The 18,788-nt window shown below is 38.3% G+C and overlaps 1 protein-coding gene and 1 long non-coding RNA gene across 7 annotated transcripts; one reads left to right on the top strand and one right to left on the bottom strand.

Moving 5' to 3' along the window:
• The first annotated feature begins 620 nt into the window (after nt 1-620).
• LOC147494589 (protein transport protein SEC16B homolog) lies at nt 621-13,972 on the top strand. 6 transcript variants are annotated; one of them, XM_086569067.1, is made up of 14 exons: nt 621-774; nt 898-3,353; nt 3,451-3,768; nt 5,345-5,473; nt 5,553-5,675; nt 5,872-6,042; nt 6,437-6,562; nt 9,083-9,217; nt 10,157-10,284; nt 10,359-10,467; nt 10,554-10,850; nt 11,727-11,867; nt 11,976-12,274; nt 12,746-13,658. In XM_086569067.1, exons 2-14 carry the CDS (start codon nt 933-935, stop codon nt 13,266-13,268), a joined length of 4,920 nt encoding a protein of 1,639 aa, XP_086425193.1. In that variant the 5' UTR covers nt 621-774; nt 898-932; the 3' UTR covers nt 13,269-13,658. The 6 variants fall into 6 exon arrangements, 2 of the variants coding, with proteins under 2 accessions (XP_086425193.1, XP_086425195.1); XR_015200026.1 differs by having other exon boundaries at nt 634-3,353; nt 11,721-11,867; nt 12,746-13,328; nt 13,399-13,658; XR_015200024.1 differs by adding an exon at nt 13,874-13,972 and having other exon boundaries at nt 637-3,353; nt 12,746-13,328.
• Nucleotides 12,994-17,208, bottom strand: LOC147494588 (uncharacterized). The gene is made up of 2 exons (XR_015200027.1): nt 16,986-17,208; nt 12,994-16,575 (listed from the first exon to the last, which is right to left on the bottom strand). It is a non-coding gene; the product is annotated as an uncharacterized LOC147494588 (long non-coding RNA).
• Between the last annotated feature and the right edge of the window lie 1,580 nt (nt 17,209-18,788).

The raw sequence follows: 18,788 nt of genomic DNA, 5'->3' as shown, positions 1-18,788 counted from the left end.
GGAGCGTCTTCACATTGAACTAACCTTAAAAGAATAAGTAATGGAAAATCGAAACTTGATGCAAATGCATTGAACTAATAACCCTAAAATATGTTTGTATTATATGTAGGGGGAATAAATGTCTCTACAAATATAGTTTTGTATTTTAAGTAGTGTTTATCATAATTTTTTTAGTATGATTGGGAATGTCTTGCATTCAAGTAACTTCAATATTATTTTCGCCACATTTGACATTCTCATAAAACTTCAATCAAACTTCTATTATTAAACCTAACAACAAAAAGAAGTTTATAAGTTTTATCAAGGTTTGGTGCTTCCTTTTTATAGAGAGTGATGCAAGAAATTTAAATGAGTGATTAATATAATTTTCATATCGATCTCATAACTATGCATATATACATAATTGCTAATATTTTTTTAGAATAATTTAATATAACGAACGGGTTCAAAAGCTAGTATGCCTTAAGACCGCATAATCCGAAATCCCAAATACATCCCCGACTTGACTTAATGAGCACTTGACTAAAAACCCAAAAACATCCAAGGACTCAGTTGAAAATAAGCCAAAACTCCAAATCAGACTAAAATTTGGTTTGGAACTTTTGATTGGATGTGCTGATGTTTTCGGTACCAAATAATAAATAAAAAAAAATAAACACCAGATCTGTCTGTCGGCCTTTCACCAATTCGAGGACTTGTCTCTTCTTAAACTCTTTTCCCACTCTCTCTCTTTTTCCAGGATCCCTCTCATAAGTCATAACCTTCCTCCTCCCTGTAAGTTCCCCGAATCTCCTTCCAATTTTCACAATATATTCGTTTTCTATTCGTTTATAGGGATTTGATTTTCAGATCTATTTTTTTTTTTTATTGTTTTTATTGTTATGCATGTTGAATTAGTGTGGTTGAATTGTTAATTTTGGTGCAATTGAGTGATGTCGTCATCAGTACCTCCATTTCAAATGGAGGATCAAACGGATGAGGATTTTTTTGATAAACTTGTTGATGATGATGATGATGATGATGTTGGTGGGTCACAATCTGTTGTTGTTCCTACTATTAGTGGGGAGATAATAATAGATGATGAGGTTAATGAAGTGGGTATTGTGTCGGAGGATGAAGAGGAGAGTAAATCCAAGGATGTGATTTTGGTTTCGGGTAATAACAATGATACGGAGAAGGAGATTTTGGTTTCGGAAGAGAGTGTTTCTCTTGTTTCGTCGGAGATCAGTAGAGGTAGTGGATCTAAGAGTTTGAGTATTAAGGAAGTGGAATGGAATTTGTTTAATGCTGATTCGACTGCTCAGAATGGGGAGAATCGTAAAGGGTCTTATTCTGATTTGTTTACAGATTTGGGGGATAGTGGAGCTGATCCTTTTGCTAGTTTAGGGGATGGTGATAATTTGAAGGGTGGTTTTGAAAGTACGACTGCTGTGAAGGATAATGTTGTGGTATCTGATTCAGTGTCGTCTTCTGTTTCTGCTCGATATCATGATGGGCAAGTAAATGTAGCGTCAACGGAACAGGCAACAAGTGGGCAGGATATGTATAACAGCCAGTATTGGGAGAATCAGTATCCTGGATGGAGATACGATGCAACTACTGGGCAGTGGATTCAGGTGGAAGGTTACGATGCAACAGCAAATACCCAGAGTAGTTATGCAGAGCAGGTTCAGGAAGTTGGCAATGATTTTGTTTCGGGTCAGAAATCGGAAGTTTCATATTTGCAGCAAACTGCACAGTCTGTTGTAGGAACTGTAGATGAGGGTTGCACAACTAGTAGTGTTTCTTCGTGGAATCAGGGCCAACAAGTTAACGACTACCCATCCCACATGGTGTTTGATCCTCAGTATCCTGGCTGGTACTATGACACAATTGCCCAAGAATGGCGTCTTCTGGAATCTTACGATCCAACTATTCAGTCAACTAGTACAGTTCACAATCAGCACCTTCAAAGTGGAACTACTACCAGTAATGGTTTCTCCTCTGAAGAACATAGCCTTTATAATCAAGGACAAGTCAGTAATCACATGCCACAAAACCTTAGCAGTCAAAACCAAGGTGGGAACTGGGCTGGTTCCGCAGATAAGTATGCTCAGGAGAATGTGAAGATGTGGCAGCCCGAGGCAGCTGCTAATAGTGATGCTATCGCTGGTTCTACAAGTGGCTATGCTAAGCAGAACGCGAATATGTGGCAACCCAAGGCAGTTGCTAAGGCTGATACTTCTGGTTCCACAGGTAGCTATGCTCAACAAAACGTGAGTATGTGGCAACCTGATGCTGTCAGTAGTTCTACAAGTGGCTATGCTAAGCAGAACATGAATATGTGGCAACCCGAGGCAGTTGCCAAGGCTGATACTGGGGCTGGTTCCACAGGTAGCTATGCTCAACAAAACGTGAGTATGTGGCAACCTGATGCAGTTTCTAAGAGAGATCCTGTGGCTGGTTCCACAGGTAGCTATTCTCAGCAGAGCACGAATATGTGGCAACCTGAGGCAGTTGCTAAGAGTGATACTGTTGGTGGTTCTGCTGGTAGCTATGCGCAGCAGAACATGAATATGTGGCTACCTAAGGCAGTTGCTAAGAGTGATGCTGTGTCTGGTTCCATGGGTAGCTATGGTCAGCAGAACATGAATATGTGGCAGCCGGAGCCAGTTGCTAAGAGTGATGGTGTGGCTGGTTCCATGGGTGGCTATGCACAGCAGAATGTGAAGATGTGGCAGCCTGAGGCAGTTGCTAAGAGTGATGGTGTGGCTGGTTCCACAGGTGGCTATGCTCAGCAGAACATGAATATGTGGCAACCTGAGCCAGTTCCTAAAAGTTGGTTTGGGCCTGGTTCTGCAGGTAGCTATGCTCAGCAGAATGTTCATACGTGGCATCCTGAGGCAGTTGGTAACAGTTATGCTGCATCTGGTTTTACTGATCCAAAGCAAATACAGAAAGTATATGGTTCAAGGGATCATTTAAACAATCTCCAAGATCAGAATGTGGGGTTGAATCCCATGGGAACCAACGTTGTGCACGAAGAGACACATCAAAGTCATGGTGGTAATAGTGTTGTAACCGGATTTAAGAGTTTTCATCCTTATGAAAGCAGCATTCAGCAATTGAATCAGTCTGGGTTTGATCAGAGCCAGCAGACGCTTCCCATGCATGATTTAGATGGTAATCATAAATCTGGGTTTCACTCCACTCAGCCATTTCAGACTGCCGCGCAACCATTTTGTAATGTGAATGAGGGAAGGTCTTCAGCTGGTCGCCCTCCTCATGCTCTGGTTAGTTTTGGTTTTGGTGGAAAGCTCATTGTAATGAAAGAGTCGAGTTCTTTTGTTTCAAGCTCAGCATATGGAAGCCAGGTTAGTCTCTCTCTCTCTCTCTCTCACACACACACACACACACACACAGTTCATTTTCCCGTCAAATACCTTAGTGTTGGTGTTTCCTTTCGTGAAGGAGTCTGTAGGAAGCTCAATTTCCATCGTCAACATCATGGATGCCGTCAATGAAAAGAACGATGCTACCCAAATTGGTCTTGGCGTTGATTACTTTCGTGCTTTATGCCAACAATCCTATCCTGGGCCACTGGTTGGTGGAAGTGTTGGAGCTAAAGAAGTAGGTAAATGGATTGATGAAAGGATCAACAAGTGTGAATCTCCGTACCTGGACTATAGAGAAGCGGAACATATGAGGTTGCTTCTATCCTTGCTCAAAATAGCTTCTCAGCATTATGGAAAACTTCGATCTCCTTTTGGTACAGACCCGTCACTAAAGGTGAATTGCATCCATATATTTCAAAAGTTTCTTACTGTTAGTGATAGATAATGCTGATCGGATTTATGCTCACTAACAATTATTTATTTGTCATTTTTGTCATGTATTGCAAAATATACATGGTGATACTGTCGATTGGACACCATTCTGTATCTTGTATTTGAATTCGGACACTTTTCTCATTTCGCTGTAAAAGTTTGTTTGTTTTTCTATATGATCTCTGTAGGAAATTTGTAACTGGTGGATGTTTTGTTGCTTTATCCAATGATATACATACGTTTATACTTGCAAAAATTTACTTCTACACTTGGAAATCGATATGGACAAGGAAAACTTAGTATAGGAATATCAAAGATTTCTGAAACTGAGTTCCATGTTTTTATTTATTTTCCTTCTTGGTAATGAAGCCTCCTTTTCTTGTATTTGTGTTCTTTTTCTAGGAGTAGTAGGTTGCCTTATCCTCCTGGCTACCCACAGGCCACAGCTGCCTTTATTTACATATACAATTCCTTTCACATAAGCTAACTGTCATACTACCCAGATGGAGCTGGATTGTCCACGTCATAAACTTGCAAGAAACTATAGAAAATGTTAGATTAGGGGCAGTGTGGGTCCCGCTGTATATATTACTAGTGGGTCCCTGGGCCTATTGTCCTTTGTGAGTTTGGCCCAATTGTGTGATAAGAGGCCCATCATCAACTTCTGTTGACTTTAATTAAGTGTGCTTTGATCCACCAACCTAGAGAAAAGGTAAGTAGCCTGCAGCTTTTTTGCTGTTATTTTGTTAACATCATAAATTGCAATAGCACAAGGGTGCCATCAGATTTGAAGGGGTGGAAGGCACTGCCAGTAGTATACTAGCATCCTGTGCCTTCCAGCACTTAGGCCTCATCGCATTTTCAGTGCGCCAAAGAAGCCATTCCTTCAGCCTAATTTGGTTAGCTCACTAAGGCTATGCCTTTGAAACAGTGCCTCAGCCTGACCTTGATGACTGTGGTTTTTGACAAAATTTGGCTCACCTAGAGTATTTTTTTTTGGACAGCATGGTCTTGTTGGAGGTCTCGTTGAGCTTTTTCCAAATATTTATATCTTGGTTCAACAAGACTTAGAGATATAAAGTCGTGACTTTTTGAGCTTTGAAAAGCATCCTCTCTACTCCACCATGGGGATCATCACAGTAAGATCAACTTGTCCGGACTTTGGAGCGATATATTGTGCTATGTGTTGTCACAAACTGCTCCATGTTACAAGTTCAAATAAACACCATAGGATCATTAGGGAAGTAGGATGGACTGCCGTTCCATATTAGGAAGATAATACAGTTTGATACTTCCCCTCTCCATCCTTAAAGGGTCGTCATTCCTATGGGCTTTACATTGCCAAGTCTCGCTAACACCCTAGTGTCCACTCCTTGAACTCCCCCTTCTCATATTGCAAACTTTTTTTATATGGAGTTGGTATACTACCAAGTTTACATAAGGCCATTCATTAATACATTGATATCTGATATCTCAAGCATTCAATAGCTGTTTTACAGTTTGGGTTTTTCATATTTGTTCCATTGCTATCTTAATAGGAAAATGATCGACCAGAAATTGCAGTGGCACGGCTTTTTGCATCAGCCAGAAAGAATGTTACTCAATTGAGTGGTTATGGTGCCATTCCTCGTTGCTTGCAAAATGTGCCTTCCGAGGCACAACTGCTGGTAGGTGATTACTTGATGGCTAACTTGCTTCAGTTTGCAGCTAAACTTTTTGTGTCTGATAGCGTAATGCATTTGACAGGCAACTGCTGCTGAGGTACAGAATCTTATTGTTTCTGGAAAACGATTGGAGGCCCTTCAGTGTGCTCAAGAAGGTCAGTTCTGGGGCTTCGCATTTCAACTTGCTGCAGATCTTGGTACTCAGGTCAGCCTTAGTGTGATTTTTTGTAATTCCTATAATTTCTCATGTTTGAAGTGATTTCATTCTGATTTTATCCATATGCTGCTATAAATGGATGGCAAGTAATGTAGGACTTGTTTCAATCTTCTTGACTTTTCTGATTTATTTATTTATTAATTAATTAATTAATTTTTTTTGGTTTCCCTTTGAATCTGTGCAGTTCTTTATCGATACCGCCAGACAAATGGCTCATCGAATGTTGGTAGCTGGATCACCTTTGAAGACATTAAGCCTGGTCATGGCAGGATATCAAGAGGACGTCTTTTCTGGTGACAGAAGCAATTTTACTGGCTCACCTGGTGCTGTAAATATGTCTCAAAGTCATGCACAGGTTATAGTTAAAGCATAATTTTGTTGTGTTTTGACACTGTTGTATCGATCTGTTGTACCAATTCAGCTCAATTGAGTGTGTGCCTTTCTGTTTAAAGTTTATCCTGATCAGCCTTTTTCACACTTTGTACTAGTGTTTGACCGGGCTTTCATTTGTTTGCTTGGTTGCCACTTCCGTTGGTTAAACTTATATGGCTATGCTGTTATTGTCTGGAAGCCTCATTATTTTTGTGAATGTGTAGAAAATTTGGTGGTATGACATTCTTTGGCTCCATACCTTTTTCTGTAAAACATGATAATGACTTCCAGCACCTGACTCACCAGACTTTGCTTTCTAGACTTTTTTGTTAATTAATATGAACGAAGAATAGTTCTTACTTATTTTTGTTGTACAGGTTGGTCCCAGTTCAGTGGTCGATGATTGGGAAGAGAATTTGGCCACCATAACTGCAAACAGAACGAGAGATGACGAGCGTGTACTTTTTACTCTCGGAGACTTCCTATGGAAGCATACAGGCCAGGTGTGTTTGAATAGTTGGTTATTTATACCTCTCCTGTCTTTTTTTGTTTGCTTGTTTATGTTCTTTTAAAGTCTTTGATCCCTGTGACTAATGTAATTGTTTGCTCCCTTGACTGCGAGTTAATTGCATTGACTGTGAATTGACTTCCAGTTCAATCTTTGAAACTTTTAGAAAGGCTATAGTACCTCTGCACACGCAACTCACGTGACTCACTGAAATGAAAGAAAAAATGACACGTCATCATCACACACCCCTAATTTTTTTCCTAGGACCTTCAAAGTCCAAGAAGTTTGGTATGTGTGCTTTAGGTTAAGGTGGAAATTTGAATGTGTTGAGATAGCACATATTGCATAATATATTCCAATAGAATGTTTCAATGACCTCCGAAGTTTAATTTGTTCTAATTCAAAGCAGTCCACATTTTAAACACCGAGTCATACCCACATCTATTACCAACTTTTACAAAATCAAAATTTTCTTTCCAAATAACTTATGTGCCTTTGGGTGATTTAATTGTTGGAAGACACCATTGCTGCAAAATTAGATTGCAACCATGAGGACCATGGGCTTGGCAAACAAGGAAGAAAATGGATGGTACAATGTTTTTAAGTTATCCAATAGATGATAACATTTTAGTGGTTTAGATGTGAAGTTGGCATTTAATTTTGACTACTGTTCAAAAGATCCACTGCTAGATTTTTACCATCTTGATGGTCAAGATAACGACACATATCCCTTGAACTTAATGGGTTTAAGTGAATCATGTGCGATGTGGGCACTTAGGCATTGAAGAAATACCAATGAGTCATTCAGTCAAGGCGTGACTCATTCCTTAGCAAAAAAAAAGGCGTGACTCACGGTTAACGGGATGAACCCTATTACCTCACTAAAAATGGCCAAACCATAGTATCGCACCATTTAGAAGATCATATCCACATAAAATTTAGCCCTTAATTCACACACACACACACATTATAATTAAATTTCGCAACGAAGGAGCAAATATAATTTTCTTATAAATACACGTCATCTCCTATTAAAACGGGAGTTCTAAAAGCAACTTGACACTTCTAAATACGAGTAATAACAACTCGGACTTCTAAATCAAAAACAGCACGGGAGTTCCAAAAGCAACTTGACACTTTAAATCAAACATAACTCTTAAATGGGCCTATTAAAACGGGTGTATCAAAATGGGTACTCATGTAGGAATGTAGGACCCATGACGGGTAGGATATTGATGTTAGGCAAAGAAAATTGATTGAAGTATCTTTTTTAAGGATCCGGTGCATAGGTGCACCAGGGCTGGGCTATGTTGACACCCCGAAATGACACCCCTACCAAAAACTGCACTTCCGCTATGACTTAATGATTGCCTTTTGTGGTAGATATGATCTCCTTGCTATGGATATCATCTTTACAAAAATTAGCTCATTTCAATGTGTAACATTGTCAAAAGTTGTGTTTAAGTTTGCAAATTTTTTAGCTGTCTATATTTTTTCAGTTTTGTAAAACACATTTGACAAAGCTAGAGATATCGGAATGAGCTGATTTTTAGTGGACACGATCAACAATATTAGAGGGGCCACTCCACCAAAAATAAGCCATTAAGTCTTAGTGGAAATGCACGTTTCTATTGGGGTGTCATTTGGGGCTGTCAATGTAGCCCTGGCCTGCTATTTGGAGATTCCTAAATGACATTCCGGATTGATTTTCTTACCCAAAAGTGGACCTGCACAATGAGTTAGGGGCTGATTTTTGGTGGATATAATCTCCTCACCATGAAAATATACTTTACAGGAAAAACAAATATCAGCTCAATCGCATATGTCTAGCCTTGCCAGAAGCTGTGTTCAACTTTATAATTTATTCACTGGTCCAAATATATGTGTATGGGGTGGGATCTATCCGCACAGGACTGTTTATACAAGGTCCTTCAGTGAACCTAAAAGATGATTTAGTTTCTGATTTTTGGGAGCTTTCTACCACTGAGAGCATCCACACAAAAGTGCAGCTCGTTTTGACATTTATTACTTATTAAAAAAGAGTTTTGAAAGCGGCCACATTTTTTTAAAAAGGTTAGAGATGTCGAAACGAACCAACTTTTGTGTGGATGTTCTCTATGGCGGGAAGCTTAAATCCACAAAAAAATCAGCCTTTGAGTCATCTTGTAGGTTCCTCAAAGGACCTTGTGTGCATGTATAGATATATATATGAGAGAGACTTCTACCTTCATATACAGGTATAAAGATAGATGTATCAGTTAAAATAGTAGTTTAGAGAAATGAAGTTGTGAGAATAAGACTAAGCTAGTTCTCATCTCTCATATTTATATTAGTAACAAACCCTAGTGGGCTCACTTATATAAACGTGAGGCCCAGATACACATAAAACCCAAGTAAACACAAAATAACTAAAAATAATACCCTCTTACAGTATCTATTTGTATCGTTTTACTAAACTTTATACTTGTACATAGATGACATCAACTTGCCGTCTTTGCCATTAAATTTGTTTCAGATTACTGCTGCGCACATGTGCTATCTCATTGCAGAAGCAAACTTTGAGGCCTGTTCTGATAGTGCAAGACTCTGTCTCATTGGTGCGGACCATATAAAATTTTCCCGAACTTATGCTAGCCCTGAGGCCATCCAGGTATTTCGCTTCTTTGAGCTTGTCTATTGTCCTTTTGTGCAAAAGTTTAATCCGTCTTCCTTAGGATACATTGGCTGGGTGCTTGTCTCATTAAATATGCCCTACTGACATGATATAATATTGATAAGATTAATAATTATGTACTTCCTCCCCTGTGATATAGCACATTGTTTCTCTACATCATTATATACATTAAGTCATTAAGCCCAACTTATGTAAATCATACCATAATAGAGCATAGTGGATCAACATGTTTATTTCCATCATGGCCTCTAAAGAAGTATAGTTCCTTTTCATTCATAGAAGTAGTTATTATACTCTTTTCTGGGGTTTAGGTGATTTTTGGGTTTACGACTTGATGTGGCTGATCCAATTCAGCATCAGAATGGAGATAATGTCTGCAAATTCTTCATCTTAAGCATCTTCAAGTGGATTTGGAGTATAATATATTTTGGGGGTAGTCTATATACAAGAATAAAAACTGTGGATAATTTGAAGAGAACAGCCTTGCATCTTTCAATATTATATTAGTAATTCCATTTCACCTGAAGTATGGAGATATTCTTTACTTCGTATATTGTGCCTCGGGGAAAACCCCCATGGTATCAAGGATGTATTTAAGAGAGGATTGTTGATTACAGACTGTGCTGATGAGAAGTTGATTGGCTCAGCATAATCTGCAGGGAAATCAAGAACGACATGTTGCCATCGTGCTTAAATTGATTCGGCAGCTGGAAATAGCATGTTTAGAAGGCTTAGGTTTTACCATTTTCTTTTAGCTGGAGCTTAGCCAAAGAAAAGTACTAGCAGCAGATTTAATAGCTATATGCATATTCTATTAGTGAAATCCTTTAGTATATAGTTATTTATGTTTGTGTGTGTTTTAAGTTGGGTTCTTGTTGAGGTTGCAGCTAACTTGCTTGAGTAATGTTTGCGCAGAGGACAGAATTTTATGAATATTCGATGGTACTTGGAAATTCTCAGTCTGTCCTGTTACCATTTCAACCATATAAGCTCATTTATGCCTACATGTTGGCTGAAGTGGGGAAACTTTCTGACTCATTGAAGTAAGTAAATTGTTTCTTTGGCTGCTTGTTTGTGACATTCACATCAGATATATTGACATGGTATGTCAGCTCAGGTATTGTCAGGCAATATTGAAGTCTCTCAAAACTGGTCGAGCACCTGAGGTGGATGCATGGAAACAATTGGCGTCGTCTCTCGAGGATCGTATAAGGATACACCAGCAGGTATTCCCAAGCATCCAGCTTTGACTTTTCATCATATTGATAATCAATTGATTTACATAGTTTTTGTTCGAACTTCACATTTACAGAGTGGATTTGGCACAAACTTAGGCGCCGGAAAATTTGTGGGGAAGTTGCTTCCATTTCTCGATAGATCTATACACCGCATGATTGGACCCCCACCACCTGTGCCAGCAGGCAATGGTAACGAGCATGATAACCATCCAGTCGGGCAAAGAGTAGCGAATAGCCAGTCAACAATGGCCATGCAGTCGTTAATGCCTTCAGAATCAATGGATCCCATAAGTGCATGGACCGGTGGTGGAAGTAGAACAAATATGCATAATAGAAGCATTTCAGAGCCCGATTTTGGTAGAAGCCCTAGAGTATGGATTCTCCTTCCACAATACTCTAATTTTTCAAATAACTGCTTCTGTGATGTCATATTTGCCTGCATGTGGACCACTTCATTGTTTCAGGAGTATATTCTCCAACAACAATATGAAGGCTGATCTTTGGTGAGGATGATTGCTATTTTTACCAGTTGTCCTCCCATTGTTGATAGTATACATATCCCAGTGAACATGAACTATAATTTAAGACATTCTGAACCATTTCCTGGACCATACTGATTTATATTTAAAATGAAAAATAAAAAGTTCTGAACCATACCGATGTAGAACAAGAAGATTTGGGACATAAATTGTTCCTTTTGGTTAGAATTAAATTTTGGTAGATTCACAGCAGAAGAGTTTCTGAACTAACACACATCAGTAAACTAATTGGACCTCTTTTGTTAGATCTCCTTGGAGTACCATGAGCAGAACAAAGTGGTCTTTAATGCAGCTAAATTTTCTATTGGAATGTTTTACTTGAGGACAGAGTGCAAAACCTCTTATGCTACATGATTATCAGTATAAGATATACTGATATTCTGAAACTACAAGGCTTTGCCCCTCCATAAGCTTTTCAAAACTGCCCCTTCATGGTCTTGCTCCCTCAAATTTAGCTTCCTGGTCCCGTCTTTGGTTTAACTAGTAACTGATGGACAACTAGTATCCTGCTCACATAGATAATCAAGAAAGTTATATAACATATCTAAGGTGTTACAACAATGAATCTTTTTTTTTTGTTTCTTTTAATGACGACTAAACTATTTGCGATTACATATGAAGTGAAATTCTCAAATGGAATGTATGCTGACAGATATATGCTTCTTTACCTTTTCGTTAGATTTGTCTACTTACTCTGCTTAGTTCTAGGTTGATTCATCTAGTGAAGCATCCTCATCTCACACCCAAGGAAAAGCATCAGACCTAGGAGGACCATCTCGCTTTGGCCGAATTGGCTCGCAGATCTTCCAAAAGACCGTGGGGTGGGTTGCAAGGCGACAAGATCGTCAGGTGGTTTTTCTGTACTTGTTTCTACCTTAATACTTTGGTAACTTTTATTGTTAGTCTCCTTGGACTGGCTGACTAATCTTTGGTCTATCTGCCTCATTGCTCGAAAAGGCTAAATTGGGTGAAAAGAATAATTTCTATTTTGATGAAAAGCGCAAGAGTTGGGTAGAGAGAGGTGCTGAACCTCCTGCCGAAGAAGTAGCTCCACCCCCGCCACCCACAGGTGCAGCATTTCAGAATGGAGGGTTAGATTATAATATAAATAATGCATTTAAAGGTGACAGCTCACCTGCCAATGGAGGAGCTGAAATGAAGAGCCCACCTTCCTCTGAGCGTAGTTCAGGGATCCCACCCATACCTCCAAGCTCAAATCAATTCTCAGCACGTGGACGGATGGGCGTTCGATCAAGGTAAATGACAGTAGTAGGTTCCAGATATACTGTTTGTATACCTAGCTGTATATAGCTATCAATTATTTCTGAAAAATTATGTTAATATCTTTCAAATAATTGGAGGTACTGGACTAATTGACCACGGCAATCTTTTGTGGCAAGATTTACTCTTTCCCCACAAGCTAAAGTTGGGTGATGTTCATCCTAGAACGGAGGTTCCGCAATAAAGTAAATAACAAAATGTGATTATAGCCATTTAAATTTTAAAATCGTTTGGAGGGTTTAAAATTGTCGCCATTCACAAATATTTTCTTATTTAAGTCAATATCTAGTTCATTGCATTTCTATTGTTGTTGGATGGCAAACTTATATATTGTTGTCAACAGTCAATACAATATATTGTACTTTTCTTCTGAAGATTAATGTGGCTTTCTGAGTTTTTTTTGTGGTTTGAACTTGACAAGAACCCTCTGTCTGGACTTTCAACAGGTACGTCGACACCTTTAACCAGGGTACTGGATCCCATGTGGGCTTTTCTTCGCCTTCTATTGCGCCTACAAAACCTGGAGGTGGTGCCAACGCAAAATTTTTTATCCCTACCCCCACATCCTTGGTTGAAGAAACACCAGATGCAATAGGGGGAAGAATGCAAGAAGTTGCTTCTTCTCAACAAGACTTATCAATGCTCATGTCAAAGGATTCATTCGCGTCTCCACCAGCACCAGCGCCAGCACCATCATCGTCATCCATGCAACGTTTCCCAAGCATGAATAACATAACTCCCACTAGGGGCAAGGGAATGGGAGTAATGGATAATGGAACCTCACGAAGAACTGCATCATGGAGTGGAAGCGTTACTGATGCTTTCAGTCCTCCTAAGGTTAATGAAATAAAACCTCTAGGAGAGGCGTTGGGGGTGTCCTCATCTTTGATGCCTTCTAACCCTTCAGCGACGCAGATGCCGATGAATGGTAGCAGTTTTGCAGATGACCTCCATGAAGTGGAACTCTAAGTTATTTTGGTGACTGATCTTCCATTATTCCCTTAATCGTTTGATATATCATCTCATCAGGTCAGTACTGTCCCCCTTTCCCTTCTTTAATATAGGAAGGCAAGATAAGGATTCAATTAGTTTTGTACAGGGAACTCGGGGGAGTTTTGTTGTTATATGAATTTGCCTTGATTCAGAAAATGCACAATATTTGGACCCTGCTTGGTTCGAGTCACCATACGTGGAGCTGATGTCCTTTTTAGAAAGCTAGGAGGACATATCTGGCTAGCGTTGTACAGTACATTTGTTGATTTATTGAACGAAGCAAGTTCTGATAGAGACCCCCCGCCCGGTGAGGAGGAACATAAGTTTTAATGGACTTGCAAAATAATATATATACATATTGTTGTTTCTTGTGGCCCCCATAGGCCATTCATTTTCTTCAGATGATTATATCATAGAAAGCCACCTCAGTATGTTGGTGGAGTTAGTTTTGTCAGTTTCATTTATGCCTTCATTGCACAATTCTGCGTTGTCATTAGTACACTTCGAGTGGGAACCTCATTGATACACTTGAGGTTTGTGTAGTGCTTAGAATCTTACTCAAGATTTTTGTTCCATTACAGTTTGGATCCTCGAAGTTTTGGTGCTTATTGCTTAGTGTGCTCCCAAAATGGAGTGTCATTGGAATAAATCATGCAACAATCTCTGTGCTTTTTTTGTTCTCCCTGTTTTAGTATAAGGTATTCTTAATATGCAGAAAAATTCAGTCGTACTAATAATTAAATTACACATCAGTATAAGAATGAAGGCTTTTAAGATGATATCTTGCCTAAAAGAGGAAGTTTAGGAACTGTTGCCCTTGTGCAATACTGCAGCTTGCTGAGGAGTTTGCTGTCAGCAATGCTGTGAAAAATTTTAGTAAAACAAAAGTTGGTAAATGATGTAATACAAGAGCTCGTCGTTTTGGGTGTTGTCTCAGCGACTTTGTGTGCTTCATCAGCATCCATGCCTTCATCAATTCATTCAGTAATCATCGTTGCCATCATCCTGTTGATTGTCGTAATCTTATGGAAGCATTGCAAAAGCCTTTTTGTTTTTGGTTTTGGTTTTCAAATTCATGATTTGGAAATCTGGCAATCTTCTTCAGTTGTTTCCAACTCTACTTCAAAGAGTGGGAGTGTAGTATTTATTATTTTAATTATTTTTTGTTAAATAACATGTATTAATTAAAATCATAGATTCTACTATCAATACTCAAAACCAGAAAACGGGCACTCAAAATCAGAAAACGGGCAGTAGGACAAAATTGCGTTTTAATTTCTCTTCTAGTTTGGTTCAGCAAATAATTAAGGCCCTAGGACAAACCGGGTTGATCACGGCTGAAAGATGATATTATCTTTATTTAAGTATTTATTAGTTAAATCAAAATCAAAATGTTGTGGCTATTGGGAAAAACTCCGACGTGACTTTTCAAGCATACTCACATTTTATGTTAGGACTAACATGAAAATTTTAATTTATTTCATGTTGTACACATACATAGTGGTGTTTGCATGTTTGTTGAACACATGCATATTGGTGTGTGCATGTGTGGTAGGACTGTAGTAGTGTTTACATGTTTGTTACACACATGCATAATGGTGTGTGCATATGTGGTATACACATACATAGTAGTGTTTGCATGTTTGTTATGCACATATATACACATATATAGTGTTTGCATGTTGGTATACATGCATAATGGTGTTTGCATATTGATATTTGCATGTGTATTAGATTACTATTCCAAATTTAAAAATATCATCGATGATAATAATATCGAAATCGAGATAAATCACACAATTGATTAACACAAGATTCAAAGATTTGAAAAAGAAATTCAATTGTTTATCTAATCGGTGTCGAAATCGACCCAATTATTTTTCCATTATCAATAATCTAGAATTGAAAAATGAGAAGAGTGTTTGTCGTGAGAGAATAAGATGTTTTCTTATAGCTTAAAACATTAATCACAACACACAAATCAACTCACTCAAAGATGGAAACAACTAGATCTCACATTTTTTTATAAGTTTATAGTTGGAGTTTTTTTTTGTTAGATAGAGAAGAAGATAAATGTTTTCTCATATCTTAAATCACTAATCATAAGTTTACAACACACAAATCAACTAGTTCAAAGATAGAAACAATTAGATCTCAAAAGTATTTTACAAGTTTCTAGTTTGAGTTTTTTTTGTTGGATGGAGAAAAATGTCATAATTGGTATTAATAAAAAATAATTTGTTGATGTCAGCCTGAAAATGTCGTTATAGCAAAATTATTAGTGATAGATGTTGATATCAGCCCGTTTTTGTCCTAAAACCGTAATTATTGGTCAACCATGCCTAAAACCGAAATTATTGGTCAATTTATGTGTTTGAGCCTAAATTTATATATTCAAAACCCAACTCTTTATCGCACTCATGGCCATGTGTTTGCTAGCCCAAATGGCTAATTCATGAGCCTTTCCATTAAGGTTTCTTGGGATCCAATTAAAACTTCATGGAGAACAACTATCTAAGATACTGATAGTAGCAGGGGCTGATCCAGGATTGCCACTCAAAGGGGGATGCTACAACTAATATACACTACAAATATTTTTTTTTGGGTGAATTATATACTATTATAACTATTATAATTAGTATTTTTTTTTTCGATGGAAAAATTGGGTGTGCTGCAGCCCCCCCCCCCGGATAGTAGCATTAACAACACTGAGCATCCTCCAACAAGCTTTCTCAGGATCTTGTAAGGCTTGAATCACCATATGGCCATCTCCTTTTAGTCTACAAAGTTGATTCTTTCCTTCCTAACCAGCATCGCACCAACTTCAGCAGCTACATGGCTACATACTCTGCTCTGGAGAGCCATTACCATATTATACTTGAATGCTAAAAATAGAGTTTACATACTCAAGGTTACATGGGAGTGCCTACTAGGAATTTGTTTTGAAGCCCAAGATGCCAGTCCATGTGCTAAACCATTCCCAGTACGACTAACTCAAGCAAAAACATGTTTCTCAAGACCTGTAACTAAGACAGAGACATACTAAAAAACAGAAAAGGAGTTCCACCCTAGTAGAGATCTATTACAAGCTTTGAAAGCTGATATTAGGGATTGACAGTATCCTTCCAAAGTCACAGGGGATAGATTTAGTCTTAAAGCGAAAAGGACTGTTTCTTTAGCTCCTATAGCCTCAGCTTGTTCAGGATCACTATCAGAGAATCTCCTAATGACAGCTCCAAGAATAATCCCCTTAGAATCTCAAGCAACAGCACCTGCAACCGCACTATAATGGGATCTGTCAAAAGTGGCATCAAAATTAACTTTAATCCATGGAGGAGAGGGTGGAGACCAAGAGTTAAGATTGAAAGATAAAGGCCGTGCGGTATAAGATAAAGAAAGAAAAGCAGAGAGATTTCTTTCTCTTTTCAGATCAGAAAAGTTCAGAATGAACTTCAAGTTGATAGGCTTAAACTCCATCCTAGCCAGCCATAGTTCATATAAAAGATGAAGGCAAAAGTATCCTCTTCTGTTTATATCTTTATTCTTAGATGAGCACCAGCAGATGAACTGATTTAACCAATCTTTAACACCCCCCCCAGAAAGAGCATTAATATCTAGCATGGCATTTGAGACATTCCACATCATCTTAACCCATTTACAAGAGAAAAAAAACATGTGCAGCAGTTTCAATACATCTTTGACAGAAGGAGCAAGAAAAATCTCTTTTGAATTTGAACTTATGTAGGACATCCCCAGTAGGAAGACCACCCATGTAAAGTTTCCAGATAAACAGCTGAGTGGCAGCATCTAGATTAAGCTTCCATAACTTTTTCACACAGAAGGGATTGAAAGAGGAGGAGAAGGATATGTTTTTTTGCTTAATTGGTTAGGAACAAGTATGCTAATTTTACAGAGAGGCCACCATTCTTTGCATGAGGCCAAATGATTTGATAAGGGAAGCCTGAGGGCCTGATTTGGATTCTGGTGATGCATTGGATAATTTGAAAGGGAAATAATTCTCCCCAATCTATTTTGATTCAAGGAGAGAAGAATTGGGGAAAAGAGAGAGTTAACCTTGAAGGAAAGAAGCTATGGGCCAAGGTCAAGAAGGTCTTTGAGGATGATAGGTGTACCCAGAAAGGTGAGCCAGGGATCATTATAGATAGAAATGGAAGAGCCGGCTCCAATATTCCATAGAAAACCCCCTTTGATCTCTTTCATAGTTATGATGATTCCTCTAAAGAAGTAAGAAATGTCCCTAGGAAGGGTCTTCATATTAATCATTTGTTGCCATTTAGGATAAGTTTTTTTGAAGAGCAGAGCCCATTCGGAAAGCTCATCCTTCATCATCCTCCAGCAGTGTTTGCTAAAAAGAGCTTGATTCATATCTCTAGCTTTCCTAAAGCCTAAACCTCTATTGGATTTACTTCTACATAATTTGTCCCAAATGATAGTATAGTGGTAGGAATGAGAGGCTTGAGGAACCATTCCACAAGAAATTCCTATTGAGTTGATCTAACTTATCAGTGATCTTACAAGGAAGAAGATAAGTACTCATGGCATATATAGGCATTGCTTGGGCAAATGATTTAATAAGGGTAGTTCTACCAGAGAGTGATAAGACTTTGGCCTTCCAGCTGTGATTTTCCTTTATATCTTACGCACAAGATATTCAAAGTCCTCACTTTTCTTTTTAGGTTTAATTACGAAATATGCAGCGTGCTTAGGTCCTTCTTAACACTTGTATCAATATACAATTTTTTTAACAAACATATCAGCGTAATATGCCCGATTTCACAAAAAATAGCAATTTGTTAGCACCCATCGGTTAAGTGAGCGGACACATCATCACTTAACCGGCGGGTCTAACAGATTGCTATTTTAATGAAATCGGGCAATGATATTGATACGTTTGTTAAAAAATTGTATGTTGATCTGGTGTTAATAGGACCTAAACTGATAGACACATCATCATTTAACGGACACATCATCACTTAATTGACGGACAGATCATCATTTAACGGACACATCATCACTTAACTGACAGATTGCTATTTTTGTGAAATCGGGCATAGTATATTAATACGGTTTGTTAAAAAAAATTGTATGTTGATATTTCTGTAATTAAGCCTTCTTTTTACCTAGCAGGATAGGAACTCTCAGATAAACTTCCTTCTCATAAAAAATTCTCATCTTCCATTTTTTCATGATACTTTTCTGGGTGTGTATAGGAACATTCCCACTGAAAAAGGCTCTTGACTTTTCAAAATTAACTGCTTGCCCAGAAGCTTCACAATAAGTTTTGATAAGGTCCATCATACAATCAGATTGTTATGAATCAGCTTTGCAGAAGACAATAAAATCATCAGCATAGAAAAGATGACTGATGCCATGGGACCTTCTCCTAATTTTGATACTAGAGATAGAGTTTGATCCTTCAGCTTGCGCAATAAGTCTAAATAGAGCTTCTGCAACAGTGATGAAGAGGTATGAAGA

The sequence above is a fragment of the Coptis chinensis genome, chromosome 6 (genome assembly GCF_015680905.1).
Source record: "Coptis chinensis isolate HL-2020 chromosome 6, ASM1568090v1, whole genome shotgun sequence".
NCBI classification, from domain to species: Eukaryota; Viridiplantae; Streptophyta; class Magnoliopsida; order Ranunculales; family Ranunculaceae; genus Coptis; species Coptis chinensis.
Note: the sequence above shows the minus strand (reverse complement) of the source record. Positions and strands in the feature narration are given on the sequence as shown.